The 19,102-nt window shown below is 35.5% G+C and overlaps 1 protein-coding gene and 1 long non-coding RNA gene across 2 annotated transcripts; one reads left to right on the forward strand and one right to left on the reverse strand.

The window, feature by feature from the left end:
• Positions 1–9,782: 9,782 nt before the first annotated feature.
• LOC122306092 lies at positions 9,783–14,297 on the forward strand. Its single transcript, XR_006241444.1, has 2 exons — positions 9,783–10,525; positions 13,671–14,297. It is a non-coding gene; the product is annotated as an uncharacterized LOC122306092 (long non-coding RNA).
• Positions 14,298–14,656: 359 nt separating this feature from the next.
• On the reverse strand, positions 14,657–18,444 carry LOC122306091 (alcohol dehydrogenase class-3). The gene is made up of 9 exons (XM_043118483.1): positions 18,300–18,444; positions 18,050–18,186; positions 17,269–17,315; positions 16,856–17,181; positions 16,276–16,358; positions 16,115–16,190; positions 15,290–15,447; positions 15,048–15,209; positions 14,657–14,953 (listed from the first exon to the last, which is right to left on the reverse strand). The coding sequence occupies exons 1-9, from the start codon at positions 18,331–18,333 to the stop codon at positions 14,834–14,836; spliced, it is 1,143 nt and encodes a 380-aa protein (XP_042974417.1). The 5' UTR covers positions 18,334–18,444; the 3' UTR covers positions 14,657–14,833.
• Between the last annotated feature and the right edge of the window lie 658 nt (positions 18,445–19,102).

A 19,102-nucleotide genomic window follows, 5' to 3' on the forward strand; every position in this document is an offset into this window, starting at 1 on the left:
AGTTGATTTGGAGACTAGTGGAGGCAAACATATATGGATGGTACAGTCCACATGCATGCCACATGTGGGGAATGAGTCATATTCCATTAATAATATACACGACCCTCTGTCATAGAAAATGACTTTTGTTACTCATTATTTTCACACACTACATACCATGCAATCAAAAAATTACACTACTCTTATAATTTTCTTCTTATCAAAAAATAAGTTTTGACTAATTTCGAGAGTGGGCATGTCCTTGCGGCCACCCATGTAGTTGAATACTATAGAGTACGTGCTTTTATCTATATTTGCTCTAGGAGAGTAAGTTGCTGATTGAAAGATCGAAACCCATCTCATCTCTTTCTAAACTGTTCAATGTCTTACCATTTGGAAAAGAGGCACAAGATATATGACCCCTTGTCAAGATAAAAAATGCTAAACAAGCACCTCTCGTGTCAATAGGACTGGAAAGGATGCGATTCAATGTTATATCAACTCCTCCCGTACACTTTAAGTGGCTCTATAAGTTAATTACTTAAATGAAAAGTCATTTAAAACACAATGCATTAACTGATTTGATTGAGAATGAGAAGATGAAGGACCAACATTTTTTTAATGGATGTTAGTGTGGGCCCATTTGTATATTTTGGAGGCCCGAGTTTTGGTTCTTTAACGGGCCTTCTCTGTTCTCTTTGGGGGCCCATCCAAGTGGACAGCACACGGCCTCCAACCATATCAATTTCGTGGTCTCTTTTCCTATACATTCATTCGTGGTCTGCTTGCATATTTATTTGAGTTCTTCTATATGCAAGCAGACCACGAATGAAAATGCAGACCATTGATAACATGGCAAGTGAAAAAAAAAAAAAAAGAAAAAAAAAGAAGCAAAACAGGAAAAAGAGGGAAAACACGAAACGTGTTTCAGAAGCTTCGTTGGTTTCTCTCTTATCCGCTGTAGCATTTGCGAGCGTCTTTGCGAGCACTTCCTTTGCGACTACGCACATCCTCCAAGTTCACTTCACATATCTTCTCCACCATTTTCAATGTCGCAATCAACCCTCTCATCAGTTAACTCTATTTTCATCTATCTCTCACTTTCTCTAATTTCATCTGTCATTAGTCTCTGTTCCAGTCCATTTTCTACCATTAGAGTACATGGTAGTCTCAAAAGGAGAATCTCACCTAACATTCGACTTTCACATGTAAAAATCGGCTTCCCAAAAAGTATTGGCTTCCATATTTTTAGTTTTCTTGTTTATTTGAAAACAAGCATGTAACTTTTCACCATTTTTTTGCTCTTGTATAACGAGGTGGTGTTTGCCTTTACTTTATAAGGTGTTATTTATTTTGGTTTACAACCAAACATAATGTACATACCTGCGGATTGAGGAAACCGGTCGAAGAAAGGAGGTTGAGGCTGTGTTGGTTGGTTTCTTGAAAGCAGGGGAGATTGAGGCTAGAGTGAGGGTCTTAGGCTTGTTGGAATAGAAGGTAATTTTTCCTGACTTTGGATTTCATAGGGATTATATAGTTTATAATAGTTAATTAGTCAAGTAGAAAGTACTGAAAGAAGCCGCCCTCATATCTCATAAACATTATAGAAGTGTTATATATGGTCTTAGGGGCATTATTACCAACCAATGATGGATTTCAGACCATGTTGTTAGAATTATTTCTCATGTGCAGGCAAAAATTCACTTGTTTCGGTGCTTCAGAACATGAAAAGAGTAAATCACGTTGAGTTTATTTCTCAGGGGCAGGGGAGTTTTCACCCCAACCATTTTCATCCAAAAAAGGAGAGAAGTTTATTTGTGGTTTTTGTTTCCTCTGGGTAGCTTTCCTAAAACTGGGCTGAAATTTTGTTATGAGGTTGAGTTTATGGTTCTAAGTTCTAACTCAGAGGTCTTCCTCCCCTTAAATATGATCACAAGCACTATATTTTGGTTTTAACACTGGGTTTAGAAAGGTGCATCCTTATTTGCGTTTAATAATGGATTTCCACTTTAGTATGGAAATAAGTTAACGAGTTTTTTCTTCTGGTTTGGCAAAAAGAGTCTTAATATTTTCATGCTAAATACAAAAACAATTGTTTGTTTACACTGCTTATGGTGCAGCGCTTAAAGTAGTGATTTTTCCTCTACTTTTGGTTTTACTGTTTTTATCTCTGTTTTTGTTTTCTTTACTATGAACTGCAGATCATTGACTTATATTTATCTCTAGTTTGGCAAAATGAAACTGAATGTGGTAGTAATTACATATGATAGTATCGTTAGAACCAATATTTGTGACTTAACCAATATTACACTAGCTAAATTAGCACCTATATTAACCTTGAGTTGGAGGAAACATGACCAGATTAGCAAGTAACTTGTATTATATTCTAATAATCTGTTTTCAACACCATAACTTTTATTATATTTGTGATTAGCAATTAACTTGTATTTTGGCAAGTGGTGTTGCTGATAGGACCACTTCAGTCACTTGATTTTTGTCCTGGCATGTTGTATGGCTATTCTCCATGGCCTGCTGACTTTTACACTTAGGGAATATTAATATGCGTTAAGGCATTTCCATAGAATCATTGACCGATGACTGCATTATATAATTTGCAAAGCACTCATATGACATAGTATAATCGTAATATAAATTTAATTTTATTTGTTTTCCATGAGAAATGCTATTTTTAGTTGAGTAGCATATCAAAGATTGATCATCAAGATTTACCAACCCAAACAACCTGAGGCAGTGATTAATCATCAGGATTTACCAGCCCAAACAACCTGAGGCAGTGATTAGTTATGTTAAATAAGCTTAATTCAAATTATTTCAAAAAGTATAATTTTTACAAGGTTGGATTTTTACTCGTCTTATAGCCCATATCATTTTATTGTTTGCACTTCTACGTCGCTTAGGAGACTACTAGAGTCTCCTAAAAAATTTCACACTTCAAGATCAAGAAATTTAGATGGTTTTTATTAAAAATTATAGAGAGATGAGAGTTTTTCTTTATTTGAAGTAAATTCAAAAGATACACGGGCTAAATTAGCACCTATATTTCCAGAATGCATGCAAAAGTCTCAATTAATTGAAGAGTACAATGAACTCTACTCTTCCTTTTTCGTCCATCATGGTTCTCGCTAGTACAAACAGCAGATTAAGATAGCATACTGCTCCCTTAGGTAATGATACCATGCTTCCTACAAAGGGTAGCTTGAGACAAACACCCTCCAAAAGGCCTTCAGCCATTTTAGTGGAGGGAAATACACATCTGAATCAAGCTTCCAACAAAGCATATAAAGATCAAATTGAGGAACTAACACTTTATACCACTCTTAGAATTAACATAAAATTTATTGATTAAAAAAGAGAACTAACATAAAAGTAATAACTATGGGCAAAGCCCAAAGGAAAGACTTTATTGCATTTGAATAAATTTATATAAGATGATTTTTAATGTATAAAAATATTCTCTAGATGGAGAAAGGGAAGGAGTATGTATCTTCCTCTACACCTCCTACCGCAGATCCAACAACAAATCCTCTGTGCCAGGTAGGAATTTTACGCTTTTGTAATATTCAGATTTTAAACCATTATCATGACTGGTTTTGTTCCATAGTTGTTCTGTAGTTGTCACGAGTACATCTTTGTTCATAATCATTTTTATTTTATATGTTAAGCGATACTAATACCATTTTATCCGGATTTGTCAAATTATTTGCATGGTTTCAATCCACCAATGTCACATGCGTGGTTACCACTATTTGTGGAGCGTCCTGATGCAAACCCATCTACATGGACTAGTTAGGTAATAAATTCATTTGTTAAATACTGCGCTTATTTTTATCAATGTTTGTAATCAATTTAATTCATTTTGTGGGTGTAAACTGCAGGGAAATCCACTGCCCCCATTTCACTCATCAGTTAACTCTCTGATTGGTTTACACTCGACAAATTCAAGCCATGTGGATGAAATCCAAAATTTATCACCCGAGTCTACTGGAAAAAGTATGTCTACGCCCTCTATTAATGATACTATTGAACCCAAAGATGCTCATCAATCCGGAGATACTGTTGTGTTGAACCCAAAGATGCCGATCAATCCGGACTACAAAATACTATGCATACTGAAGGGGCTGATATCGTTGCGAAACTAAAGTTGGGAATGGTGTTTAAATCTGAAGATGAGTTACTTTTTTATTATAAAAGATATGGGCAACGATGTGGTTTTGAGATTATGAAACAAAAGAGTCATATGTTTGAGAATGGGAGCATTAGATATGTCATATTGGGTTGTGCTCGTGGAGGGAAGGTACGAAACCGTATGACAAATGTCGCGAGGCCACATCCGACATCAAAGACAGAATATAAGACAAGGATAAATGTTATGTTAGAAAAAAAGGTGTTGAAGGTGTCGAGTGTTAACAATTTCCATAATCACGACCTAAGTTCACAAAAGTCAAAGTTCTTTTGCTACAATAGAGAAGTGAGTGAGTCTGTTAAGAGAGTGTTAAATATAAATGATCATGCTGATATCAGAATGAACAAGAGTTTTGCCTCTCTTGTGCAAGAAGTGGGTGGGTTTGATAACTTTTCATTCAATGAAAAAGACTATCGTAATTATATTGACAAAGCACGCCCCCTTTGACTTGAGAAAGGTGGTGCTAGGGCCCTCCGTGAGTATTTTGCTCAAATGCAATATAAGAATGATGGGTTTTTTTTACTAATGGATATGGATGATCATGGGTGGTTGAGGAATGTATTCTGGGTGAATGCACAAAGTAGGGCAGCCTACAAATATTTTGGAGATGTCATCACATTTGACACGACATATTTGACAAACAGATATGGAATGCCGTTTGCACCGTTTGTTAGTGTAAACCACCATGGTCAGTCAATTCTATTGGAGGTAGTATTAATTTCTAGTGAGGATACAGAAACGTTTACATGGTTATTTCGGACTTGGTTCACCTATATGGATGGTGAAGCTCTCAAGGCTATTATCACATATCAAGATAGAGCCATAAAAAATGCAATAAGTCTCATCTTTCCAAACAACCAACACAGATTTTGCTTATGACATATATTGAAAAAATTGCCTAAGAAGTTAGGTTCACATGGTGCATACAAAACTGGTTTGAAAAGTCAGTTGCTAAATTGTGTGTACTCTCACACAATAGAGGAGTTTGAGGGCTCTTGGAAAGTGTTGATTACGAAGTACAACATGTAGGAGAATGCTTGGTTGAAGAGTTTATAAGCTGAGCGTATGTATTGGGCACCGATATTCATAAAAGAAGTTTTTTGGGCTGGAATGAGTACAACCCAACGAAGCAAGAGCATGAATGCTTTTTTCGATGGGTATGTTTATGCTAAGATAAACTTAAAAGAGTTTGTCGATCAGTTCGATAATACATTGAGGAAGAAGATTGAGAGTGAAAGTGAGGCGAACTTCCACTCATTCTACGTCACAAGACATATATACTTGCAATAAATTTAGAGAAGTTTATAAAGAAGTAATAGGGATGCTTGCAACTCTTCCAACTCTACACCCGAAGGATGGTGTAATTGCAACATACCATGTAGAAGATGAAGTGAATGTTGATGATTTTATCAAGAAGGCAACCCACATAATGTACTTTAATGAGGCCGAATGCGAAGTGAAGTATTCATGTGCCTTGTTTGAGATGAGAGGGATATTGTGCAGACATGTATTAGGCATTATGAGAGTTAACCAAGTCCATTCGATTTCAGAAAAGTACATACTAGATCGATGGAGGAAATACATAAAAGGACATACAGTTTTATATGAAGTAGTTATGATTTAGTTGATCAGAGGCCTGAAGTTAGCAGATATTCACATATTATCAAGAAATGCTACGAAATAGCCACAAATGCATCTTCATATGATGAGCACATTGAGGATATGCTAGCTAAGCTAGATGCGATGAACTTAGGCTACCGCAACAACAAGTCGCCCTCGAAGGTTGTAATTTATAATGCCGACACAATGACAACTGCGAGTTCTAAGAAAGTATTGAGTTCTCATGTAGTGAGAGGAAAAGGTAAACCGCCATCTCTTAGAAAAAAAATCAATGATTGAGAGAGTGAAACCCACGACGAAGAAGGCTAGTCAAAAAGGAAAACGTACACAAGTTAACTTAGTGCACTGTTCTGAATATTTTAACTTTTATACTGTGATATTTTACTGTTATAAAATACATATATAAATTGGAATTTATTAATATATATATTTGATTTTTTTGCTTTGTAGCCACATGGAATAGAATGCGAAATTGTTGGAACGTGCATGAATTTATTTAGCCAAACAGATGTTGTGACATAACAAAATGTCCCAGTTGAGGTAGCTTTACGAGTTTTTAATGATATGACAAATTTTATTTAGATTTTAATACATATTGAAAAATTCTATGCTATAGCTTTACTTTGATCTAATATTCTATTTATATATTGTTAGCCGTTACAAAACACTACCGAAGTGTTGGACTTTAGTGCCACCGAGTTAGGCTTTGCAATGAATGAGACTCAAGAAAGTATAAATAGTCTTCTTTAACTTGGTCATACTATGTAAATGTTCCATATATTTCATTTGTGAGTATGTAAGTTTGATTTTTAACTGATATTGTAATGTTTGTATCTCGAATGCTTCTTCACTAATATTCTCTCTAAATTTGCTTGCTTACGGAGTAATGGAAAAATATGACTTTATGGTTTTGTGTCAGAATATTAATCTGTTTTTCATGAATTATTGATCATTCATGTTCAAGAAATATACTCAGGAAATTTCTTTGGCCTACTGGTGTGGTGGAGTATTAATAACCCAGAGTTGTTGGGAAGGAAGTTTTCTTTAAATATTTTCAGTTAGCTTGGGATTGGGCACTAATACCTGTGCTTGTTAGTTTTTTTTTTTTTTTTTTTAAATCAAGTTTCATCTTAATTTATGCTATCGATTGAGCATATATACTTGATTTAGTGTGCTCTGATTTCAATTGGAGAATGGGTAGATTCATGGTAGTTTTGTACAAAAATAGGAAGAGTAAGAAGAAGAACGATGGGGAGTCGAACACATTAGTGGAGCAAGACTTGCAAAAAATCTACCCATATGGTGAACATTTTTTTTTTATGGGTGGACTTGAGCTGTTGCAATTATTTTTTTATGGGTGGACATTCGTATATAATTATTTTTTGATAGGTAACTTGAACAGTTGTAATTAGTTTTTGATTATACGAGAGTATGAGCTGTTCTATGTTCTCAAATTACCACAGGTTTGAACTAGAAGTTGTAATAGATACACAAATAGAGAGTAGAAATATTTATCATGATTTTTCTACTCCCTATTTTTCATCAATTAATCTGTACTATGTATTCTTTTACTTGAATGTCGGTGCTTTTGGATTTAGAGAACGAATTTTTCTTGGATTCAACAGATTTGATAGATTAATCTATCCATGATCAGGCTTAAAATTTACAGGAGTCACTGATATTGTCAATTTACAGGATTTCATTTTTCTTGGATTCAGGCATGAAAAGTCGAGTTATAAATGGAACCTGCCAATTTTGCACCATTTTTACCTTGGGCATTTTTCTGATGCTTGAATGCCCGAATTGAGTGCTTGGTAGGATTAACATCATGCAAAAATGAGGATGTGGCAAAAATGTTGTAACGTGATAAGTCCCTTTCTAAAATTTTGTGATTGAAACTGAGATTTAAGTGTACAAGTGTTATATATTTCCGAATTACATTAACAACCAGACATTTCAGCCATCATCATACTTCTACATACCTTACAAAAATTGAATAACAATGTTTTTATGTACAATATGCATTGGCAAGGCCCGCACCTAGACAATTTGCAAAAGAGATAGTTGCCTACTACATCCACCTTGCATAGAAAAGTTCAGATACACAAATTGCCTACTTTTTCAAATGTTGTCCCACAAGTTTCAAAATATTGTACATATATTTCTTACAATTTTGTAGGCATTTCCATAACTACTATTCTAAATGATAGATTTGCAAGTGTCCAAAAAAGTACACTAAATTCCCATTTAGTGGGTATTCAATATGATCGTAAATAGTACAAATAAAATAATATTAAAATTGCTCAACATATACAAATTTGTGTGGGTTGATGCCGAACTTCCAACTCCATCTTGACAATTTCGCCCTCTCTTTTGCGAACCTCTTCCATAGTTTTTCGAACATTTTCTTCTAATTTTCAAAACTCTTCCCATGTTTTCTGAAACTTCTTTTGTGTTTTCTAAAGCTCATCCTTCTTCCTTAACAGCTCAATTTCTATTTTCACAAGTTCTTATTCTCTTTCCTAACCGCTATCTACCCATTTGAAAAGGTTGCAATGTGATAACCCCTGTATAAACAACCAAATGACAAGCATATTATGTGAATATAAATATAAAAAATTTGAGTCAAACCCAACTGCAAGTTAAAGTGAATGAAATACAATTTTTGTACCTTAATATTGTAGTTTGAACACCCAAAAAATGCTCGCCCCGGATTTCTTGGCGTATTTGATGTTCTAAGTGAAGCGGGTGATCCACAGGTGCACATTGGGTTGTTTTCCAAAATATGATTAGTAATAGAAGATTACAAAATCGACGATGATACTTTTTCTTTACTCAACATTTTCCACCAATCTACTATGGAGTATACTGTTGCTAAAAAAAGTGTTTTTCATTCATTGATTTATGTTAGGGATTAGTATTTTTTTAACTAGTTGGTTTATCATAAAACTAGAGCTTGAGATCACTTTGCAAAAGTTTTCCAGCTGATCAACTAACATCAAATGCATTAGATCCAACAAAAATATTTCGTGTTATCAAGTACAATATCACCACCAAGTCATAACGAATGGACATTTCCTCCTCTTCCTCTAAATTCATCCTCAAGTGGAATGCAATCAATCATATGAAATAATAAATCTTAAAATCATACTACAAAATTGATCAAAATTGGAAAACCTGAGACTCAGTCTCAGGTATCTGGCCATTTATTTACAGCATGTTGGTCTACCATCTTCATTATCTAATTTTTTTTATATTTTGTATTTATGGCAATGATATTCAATGCTATCATTGTTGCAAGTTTCACATGACAAATAATTATCATTAAAAAGAGGACGAAGGTTCTTAGATTGTGGACACTGTTTTTATGCACATATCCACCAAATTAGTTTTGTTAGACTGTGTATTGTTTTGCAGGTATGCATTTCAGCACTAATCCTCTTTTCTATCCCACATTGATTGTCCCTTTCCAAAAATTTGAAATATATAACTCTCTCATTTCACAACCCCGTCATTCATACCTAAAAGAAACTTATTCAAACCCTCCATTATAGTGTATAGGAAAAACTCAATTAACTCATTGCTTTTGGGTGCTTTCAGGTGTTAAGTGCTCCGTATTTCCAAAGTAACCTGAGTATAATGTAGGTGAGCATGAGGCAGCCATGAATTGAATGGCTATAGGATATAGTTAACATGGAATGACCAATTTTATTTTTTCCCCCTCAATCATCTTTGATAAAAGGGTGTTCTATGGTACCTTCAAATGGTAGTAAGAGTGTAGTCGGAACCTATGGACATGAAACTAATCATTCTGTGGTTATATAGAATTATCTAAACTAAATTTACATAAATAGGAAAGAAAAATTATTGTAACTAGTCATGGCTCCAACTTTATGGTTACCCAATCACCAAAATGCCATTTAACTGAACATAGTTGGTGAGGAGTTATGACTAGAATATAAAAAGTATTAGTTATTCTGTCTCGAGGACTTAAGACCAAATAGTTTGAGAAGCATTGGTTATTCTCTCAGCTTTGAGCAGGCTATTTAACTCATAAATTGGGATTATTTACTGTGCTTCCCATGAAACAATGAAATTTTCAAGAAAGAAAAAAACTGAAATCTTACAAATGCTATTCTACGTTCTACTTTATGGTTTTTAAAGCTTCATTTCTCATATACTCATCTAATGGAAAACTCTATCTGCAGGCGTCTCGTGGACTGATTATTTGTCCACTAGATTGGCCTAAACGTCCCTCAGAACTCTATATTTCTCACGTCCATTCTTCCACATTTATTTGTTTGGGTTTCGGTATTGAGAGATTTTCCTGGGTGACTCTTTTTCCATCCAAGAAAATTAGATTGTGTCTAGGTCTTGAATGTTTCTTGGAAAAAATTTTTGAATGGATCCAGTGCCCGTGATATTGGACATAAGCTCCAACAAAGAAATGGGTTTGGGCGAGCCCTGGGGTAGTGGCGACGGCGGCTTGGATTGGTTATCTAAGTTTTTTGGTTGCACTAATGACAAACAACCAGAAGATGATTCCGATGATGTAGTGGTGGTGAGGGAGGTAATCAACGCCAAGCGAAAGTTAAAGCCTTTGAAATTGTCGTTGAGAGATGCAGACGATGATTGCGGGGTGACCCAGATGACCCGATCGCAGTGGTGGACGCCGAGACTGTCGGGTCGAACGAATTGCTTATAGTTGGAGGGTAGGGGCAGGTGAATATATGAATTTGGTTATCTTTGCTTTGAGATGATATTGTAGAATTTTCCTGTGGATTATTATATACTTTATTTGGTTGTCGAGGATTTATTGCTGGGAGGAAAAGTTGTAGTTTAAGTAAATTTTATTCACTGACGTAGTTGTAATAGGCCGTTTATATGTTACATGAAATGGAGATACACAACCAAAGTAGCCTTTTTGACTATGGGAAATTTGTAATAGTTTCGTTGTGGATTATGTGCTTCATCTGGTTGCCAGGAATTGTTGTGGGGGCGTAAAACAAAATAGCATGTTTTTTCTTTTCCTGAATTTGTTTGTTATTGATGTAAAATAACTGGTATATTACTTTCTTTTTGACTAAACAACACAACACTCAATTCTTTTTGGTGGGTGACTTTGATTTTGATAGGGGGAAGTTATTGTTCTTTTCTTTGTTTACTTGCTTCATTGTAATCTAACGTAGGGGGACTGCCAAACACTCCCCAATCTTGGTAAAACAAGGTTCAAGATGGAAAATTTTCAGAAGTATAGTCTAGTTTTTATGCGAGACTTACTTGATTTTTTAAAACAAGACTGAAGACGGAGAATTCTCAAAAGCTAATGTTTCCATTATAAGTAGGATTTATTAAGACATAAGTAATTGGTAATTTGTAGATTTTTTGGGCCATGCTAGAAGCCTACAAATCTTTTCTTTTCCTTTTTTCATTTAGTTTTATTAATCCCTACTTGATTTAGAAGTTCTTTCAATTATGTGCCAAAACTACATGCAAGACAAATTGAACAACAAGAGCACGTGGAATTCATTTTAAACCAGCATACATTACATGCGTGGTTATCCTTGTCGCAATTCATTCAGATCACTAAAGATACATGTTTTCGAAAATAATTTGATAGAGTTCTGAAAATGGTAGTTTCTTTTTGGATTTTATGATTTATCTTAAGGCTATAACATGCCATGAGATACTGGGAATTATATAATTTAATCTTCAATATTGTTTTACAATCAGGAACTACAAAATCATGTTGTTCCCTTTAATGAACTGGCCTTTCATTAGCATGTATTCCTGATTCCTGATCTCATATCTGATTTCTAATCAACAAGAGTTAGGTTGTCTTGGGAGCACTGTGGCCCGCACTCGTTTGTTAGGCCACATCATCTTTAGTTGTGTTCTTTTTTTTTTTTTTTTGTTTGGGGGTTGGGGGGGGGGGGGGGGGGGGGGGGGGGGGGGGGGGGGGGGGGGGAGGAAGCCTGCATGCTCATGACCAAATTCTCCATTTTCAATCGGGAAAATCTATTTTATTTATTTATTTCTGATGACATCACATTATGAATTATCCTACCTGTTGTGCATGATTTGTTAACCTGTAACCGATCAAAAAAATTATATTTTATCTTCTCATTTCCTTCATTTGCAGATTGCATGCAGAGATTACCCTCATCCATGTCATCTTTGTGCCAAATTTCCTTTCAGTTCTACACCCCATGATAGGCACTGTGAACAAGTTAGATCAGTCTTTCAGTTAACACTTGTGTAGTCTAATGTTTTTGTTCTGCCATCTTGATTGTTGTCCATGTTGAAATGTAGTGCCACTATTTTGTCTATGAACCTCTTGCGCCGTGTTTACATTGGATCACAAGCATATCCAATATTGACCATTGTCATGCCTCTAATAGAGAGGAGATCTGGAAAATTTAGAGGAAAACTTTCAAGTTGGGGAAAAACGCTTCATTACTTCTTTTTAAGTCTCCTAGTGCTTCTTTGCCTACAATGCTTTCTCGAATTAAACAAGCTCAACCACACAACATTATTCAATAGGCACCTGACCCCATGCCTCAGAAACAGGTCTTTAGACTAAATGTAATCCGTGCTTGCTCCACCTTGCCCCCTTATTCTGTGCCAAGTATCATAAGCCAAGGTAGAAGCACATTGTCAATATCGGTTTTAGCAAAAAATAGATTTCATTTATCCCTGATTTCACAACATCTGTTTGGTGTACGTAATAATGTCACCCAAAGGGACTGAAATATGAGCATTGGGAATTGGGGCCTTGGGTTTGCCCCTTCCCACACAATGTTTAAAAGGGCATGAGCTCTTAGGGGTGCCTTGCCAATGCATCCTTCAGTGTCTGGTTCGTCAGGAGACATTAATTGTGCCCATGCAATACAATATACCAGAAACAGTACTCCAGCGACATCAACAAATGATAGAATTCTTTTTGGGTGGCCAAATGTTTCCCCCAGCATCAATTTGGAGTCATATGGCCCTTAGGACTCCTCTCTGCTCAACTCAAGTAGCTTCGTTACAAATACTGTCGAGTAGCTTCATTACAAATACTGTACCTTCCCAACTGCAAATAAATACTTAGCCAATTGCTCAATCAAATGTCAGACAAAATTTTTGCCCAAATGGCAGGGAAAATTATTGTCTGCATGGGTATCATGGTCAAATTGTTCGTCAAGGTATTTATCACAATGAGAATCAGAGTCTATGTCAGCCTGGGAGTCAAAATAAAGGTGCCACAGATGCAAGTTTTTCAGATTTTAATATGCCTGTCGATTATTGCTTAAACAATTGATATGTTCCAATTGAAAATTCTCAACTTCACTGTAGACAATCTACATTTGATCCAAACCCTGTCGAGGAGTCTAATCCCCAGTTAAGACCTGAGATTATTTAAAGTACAGGGTCTCTATGTGAGCCATCACTCATTAAGGAGGCTAATTGCAAGTCTGCCAAAAACCTTAATCCCAGTTTGATGGACTTTGAATTTGAGAACTAGCTCTTTGAAAACCATCCAGATCCAGTTTGTTTCATATGGATCTGTGTCTGAAATGAATCTATTTTCTCATTGAGACTTCCTTGATCTATACGGGTATGCTTTTGTTCAATTTTGAAACCTCCTTGAATGGTCTTGCACATGCATAGCCCATATAACTAGGGTTTAAAGTTTGATAGAGTTTTCTGGTGTACAGTCATTTTAAACTAAAGTGCATAGAAGTGCCTGTAGGTTAAATAATGTTGTATAGGTTGGTAGATTTTGATTGATTATAATCACAAATCTCATGCGTTAAGTTATATATCTAACTTGTGTATTGTTCTTTCCCTTCTGAGTTTTGCTGACCGGTTTAGGTTATGGTAGGTGAGTATTTAGTTGTTGAAGACGATCCCTCTCGTTTTCGCCCCAGTATGAAGTTGCTTTGGTTTTCTGAGATGAGAGTGAATGAACTTGTTCTTCAAGGTATAAATCTTCAACAGGTTATTGCTGCCTTTGGATGCTTAATGGACCGAACATCTGCATTTGCATTGAGAAAGGAGGCCAATCTCAAACATCTGCATTAGTTGAGCTGACTTTCCAGTTGAAAATATATGACCAGTTTTGAAGAGCGTCATTTTAGCAATGAAGCATACCCCTCTACTATTATATTAGCCGAACCCATGTTCTTTGCCTAGGACTATGCCTGAATCCAGACCGCCGGAGGATATTTCTCAGTTCAATGTAAGACTGTTCATCTAAGTAACCATGGATTGCGGGTATCATTTTCACCTCATATACCCGTACTCGTCTCTGGATATATAAGCAGATGGATAATTTGGTTATCGATCCTTATAAACCACCTTTGGAACCTAATTATGGTTCGAAACAAACCGAGAAAAAAGTAGTCTATGTTAATTTATTGTATTGCAATCAATTGAGTAATGTTACATACAATCTTGAAGCGTGTAAGTTTTTCACACTTAATTTTTATATATATCTTAGATTTATCAACCTTTTTTAATAGAAATAAGTGAGATTTACACACCTTAAGACTGTAAGTATCATTAACGCTAAAAGTATTTCTATTATCATATAATTTTCAAGACAAGATTTTACTTTGTCAATAAATTTCAGAACATAAAATCTTGCTCTCATGAAAGCATCGTCGTATTAGTAAAGCGTGGAATTAAAAAAATAATAGACTAAACTAAAATTGTAATTTATTTGAAAATAAAACTATCAAATGAAAATAATATATTTAAAATTAATTGTATTTAAATTATGGAGTGCTTTTTTGTTTTGTCAATCAATAGCTTAATTTTAAACATTATATAAACAGCTCTTGGTCGTATCTTCACGAAATTTGAACATCAAGGAAAGATACGGACTTTCATTCACAAACTCATATATAGTTGATAGAGACAATCGCAGACATAAGAGGAATCTTTCACACTAAACATTATTATTTTACTCATCAACAAGAAGTCCAGCTTGGTAGGCAAAGCAAGAAGTCCACTCCACAAAGTAAAAAGAACACTTTTAATACTTTATACTTCATGCGCTGCAAGCACGCACCGGAGACAACCCCCTTCATGCAGCAGATCAAATGCCTTGTTGATCTCCTGAAGAGTCAGATTGTGAGTAATGTATTCATCGACCTTTATTTCCTGCAGTATGCAAAAGGAAGAAATATGAGTTCATAACCTCTACACTGAAAGTAACAAAAACTCTTTTTTTTTAATACATTTTCAGATGTATTACCTTCTTCAAGTACTTCTCTACAAGCCAAGGAACTTGGGAACGACTCTTGAAACCGCCAAAAGCTGTGCCTTTCCATACACGGCCAGTCACCAACTGAAAAGGACGGGTGCTTATCTCCTGCCCTGATGCTGCAACACCGACAATGACCGATGTTCCCCAGCCCTGAGAGTTTTTTTGGCAAATCAGATGCATTTTATACATGTAGATGGCATCTAAGCCACATATTCACAACAAATACTAGCCTTATGGCAGCACTCCAAAGCCGCCCTCATAACTAAGACATTCCCAATGCACTCAAAACTGTAGTCAACACCACCATCCGTGAGATCAACAATGATCTGTTGAATTGGTTTCTTATGATCCTTTGGATTCACAAATTCAGTAACTCCAAAATTCTTTGCTGCATGTCACGATGTAATATGAGAGAATAGTTTAAAAGTCAAAAACAGGACAAAATTATCTTAATGCAGTAATTTAAATAATCGTGGTTTTTAAAGACTATCATCAAGGTGCCAAAAGTTGCTATAAATTTCATCGTGCTCAGGAATAAAGAGTCCAGCTTGATTGAATACCAGATCATGATCTATTGTCATATTATCACATATGTTGCTCAAAGAAAGGGAAAAGCCTATCAAAAGTTGCAAGATTGAAATAAATGAATGAGAAAACTTATTCTTAGGAAAAGCTTCCTCAAGTACAAGACAACTTTTTCTCCCTTTTTTCACTCACTACTCAGGGCTGATCTACAAGTGCCATTGAACATTCAAAAGATGGAATAGCAAAAGTCAAATGATATCTCGTAAGATTTAATAAAATTCTTTTTTTTGATAAGTAGATTTAATAAAATTCTTATTTACTGATAAAAAAAAAAAACATCTATGAGCTTTATTTATTTATTTATTTATAGGTAATCAAGAAGTTTTATTCATAAGAGAAGGCAATCTATGAGCTTTAATAAAAGGATAGAAAGTAACTGCCAAAATGTAAGCTTTAATAACCTTACACCAGATCAGTCCCAAATATCATGCTATATGAGAAATGCAGAAAAGCGAGAACTCAAGATTTACCTCTTTCAAACTTATTGCTGTCAATATCTATGCCAATGATACGTGAAGCACCAGCTGCCTTTGCACCCTCTGCAACCTGTCAAGTAATTCTTTAATCAATCACTAAAATAAATCGTGAGTAAGTACAATAACAAGACAAAAAGCAACAACACTGGGCTTACTGCAAGACCGACAGTCCCAAGCCCAAAAACAGCAACTGTAGACCCTGGTTCTACTTTTGCAGTGTTCCAAACAGCTCCAAGACCTAAAAGCCAAGCCAAATATTATGATGATTAGGATCTGAACAAAGAAACATAGACGAGGCATTTAATGAAAAGAAAAAGACTGGGTAATGGCCATTGAACTAGTTATGGAACTGTACGTAAGCTGGAGTAGGTACCTAAATTAAGGAAAGCCAGGAACAGCCTTTTAAGATTTAGGCTCATGACTAGCCCCAATTTTATGTCCAAGTCTTAAGCCAAAGCCAATTTTTCATAAAACCTCCTTCACAATAAGTTTCTAGTCCAAAACAAACTGAAAATGACAATATACAGGATGGGTAGTAGAAGTAGTGATATGTGGCTCAATCCATGATCGGAAACTATTAGATACATTAAACTTGGCTAATGAAACTATGAGAAGAGATTTGGTGAGTGGATATAACCAGCTTCAAGCCATGCAACATGATAACACTGAGTTCTGAGCTGATTAAACAGAACAATCGACTTAAGAAAATCCGATGGAAGCAGAACAAATTCTTACCAGTGGGAACACCGCACCCCAGAAGGCAAACTTTCTCCAAAGGAGCTTTTGGATCAATCTTTGCAACACTGACATCATGAACAACAGTGTACTGGCTAAATGTTGAGGTTCCCATGAAATGATAGATAGACTTTCCATTTACAGAGAAACGGCTCTTGCGATCATTCATCATGACTCCAACTCCAGTCGCAGACCGAACTTTGCCACAGAGATTTGTTTTCCCGGATTTGCAAAACTTGCATTCTCGACATTCTGCTTGGTAACAGGGAATAACATGGTCACCAGGCTGAACTTCAGTTACGCCTTCACCTACACTCTCCACAATCCTGTGTCAAATTAAATTAATCATTTTCTCAGCATTCAAAACCACAAAATAATTACTAACTCATATGATATATGTCCACTTCACATACCCAGCAGCCTCATGGCCAAGAATGCATGGGAAGAGACCTTCAGGGTCCTACACACAGATAACGTGATTCCATATCAGAATATATAATAAATAGAAACTAAGGACATCAACTGAAAAGAGTGGGAAAAAATGGACAGTAATGATACCAGAGCCAAAAGGCATAAAAGAGGCTGTGTCTGTGTGCGGGTGTGTGCGTGTGTACATGTATATATTTGTGTGACTCTGTGTATCTGAGACAGATAGACAGATAGACAGAGAGACAGACAAGATAGACTAACAAACAAAAAAACGATAATGTAAACAAGTTATTTCCAATCAAACACAGAATAAAACATAATACTGCTATCAACAATATCTCTGCATTTGCAATAAGCAGAAATTTTATTTTGTCATAAGAATTAGATGGCCTCGTTATATATCACATGAAGGAATTAATCCATCATAAGAAAGGTCGCCAGTCAACAAAACTTGGCCACAACTACAAGCATAAGCACACCTATTAAAAAAACTACAAACATGAGTTCATTTCTATTCTACCATTCAACCCTATTTGCGTTAATGCCTTCCATTTTCAACGAATCAGCAATGCCCTAGAGCCAATCATGGCTTTTGAACAATAAATTTATAACAAAAGACAAATGGGAAAATTTAAATTCTATGGAAAGGCCGCACCTTCATTTTAAAAATTCGAGTAAATTTCATGTTTCCAAGTAAAATTCAAAAGATAAAAAGAAACCCAACTTTAAATTTACAGGAAATAAAAATCTAAAGAGAAGGTATACCTTGCCACTCCAAGTGTAGGCATCAGTGTGGCAGAGAGCAGTGAAGAGGATCTTGATTCGGACCTCACCGGCCTGCGGTGGAGCCACCTGCACGTCCTCGATAACGAGTGGCTTATTGGGTTCCCAGGCCACCGCCGCTTTTTCATTTCCATTGCATATAAACAAAGATCACAATCAGAATCGAAGTTATTTTAATGTTTTCACATGTGCATGCACACAAATATATAGATAAGAGGGAGAGAGAAAGTACCTTTGCAGGTGATTACTTGACCTTGAGTCGCCATGGCTGAAAGCAAAAGCAGAAACTAGAGAGAGGGGGAGGGGGACAGGGGAACGTTGATTGAAGTGAGGAGGGTGACACAGGCGAAATACAGCTATATATGTACGTGTGTGGGGTCGGTTAGAGCTACCCGAAAAGTGAAACGAGTCGGGCTCGGTACAGTACAGTTCGGAAGTTCGATATATTTTTCGGCCCGTATAGGCTTTCTTTCGGCCCAATGGAGCCCGTCTTGGAACTTTTTCTTTTCTCTTTTTTTTTTGGACAATGAAGGTGTGTGGGATCTGTCATCTGAGTGCCTGATTAAAATAATAAAAAAAATAGAGATATGGCTATTGTTGTAATTATTATTATTATTTTGATAAACAGCTATTTTTTATATGGAAGGTTTCGAATATAGATTTTTTATTTGAAGAATCAGGTCATATATTAATAATTTATCAGGTTTTTGGTAGATAAAGAATTATTATTATTGAAAAAAAGAGTAAGAATTTGGATTTTATAAATTAAATTATGCCGTATATGTGGTGTGTGGTGTAAATGATTTTAAATAGATTATTCTAAATTAAATATTTAGTTGATATTGAATCTTGTTCCCAAACAGATTTTATGACCGAATTAGTGGCCAAATAAAAATATTATTGTATCTCTTTAAATAATATTAGGAGATGGAATCATCATACCTCTAATCTTGTATAAACAAATTTACAAGGATTTGAATAATTTTGAGACAGTCTATCACTAAATATTTAGTTAATATATCATCTAAATATTTA

Source organism: Carya illinoinensis, chromosome 4 (assembly GCF_018687715.1).
Source record: "Carya illinoinensis cultivar Pawnee chromosome 4, C.illinoinensisPawnee_v1, whole genome shotgun sequence".
Classification (NCBI taxonomy): Eukaryota; Viridiplantae; Streptophyta; class Magnoliopsida; order Fagales; family Juglandaceae; genus Carya; species Carya illinoinensis.

What these genes read in the sequence shown, in the direction of transcription:
- LOC122306091 (XM_043118483.1), bottom strand. Translation starts at nt 18,333, where the DNA reads ATGGCGACTCAAGGTCAAGTAATCACCTGCAAAG. An exon ending in CCTACACTTGGAGTGGCAAG is followed by an intron (nt 17,316 to 18,049) that starts GTATACCTTCTC and finishes ATCTGTGTGTAG; the next exon opens with GACCCTGAAGGTCTCTTCCC. An exon ending in CTTTGGAGTGCTGCCATAAG is followed by an intron (nt 15,210 to 15,289) that starts GCTAGTATTTGT and finishes AAAAACTCTCAG; the next exon opens with GGCTGGGGAACATCGGTCAT.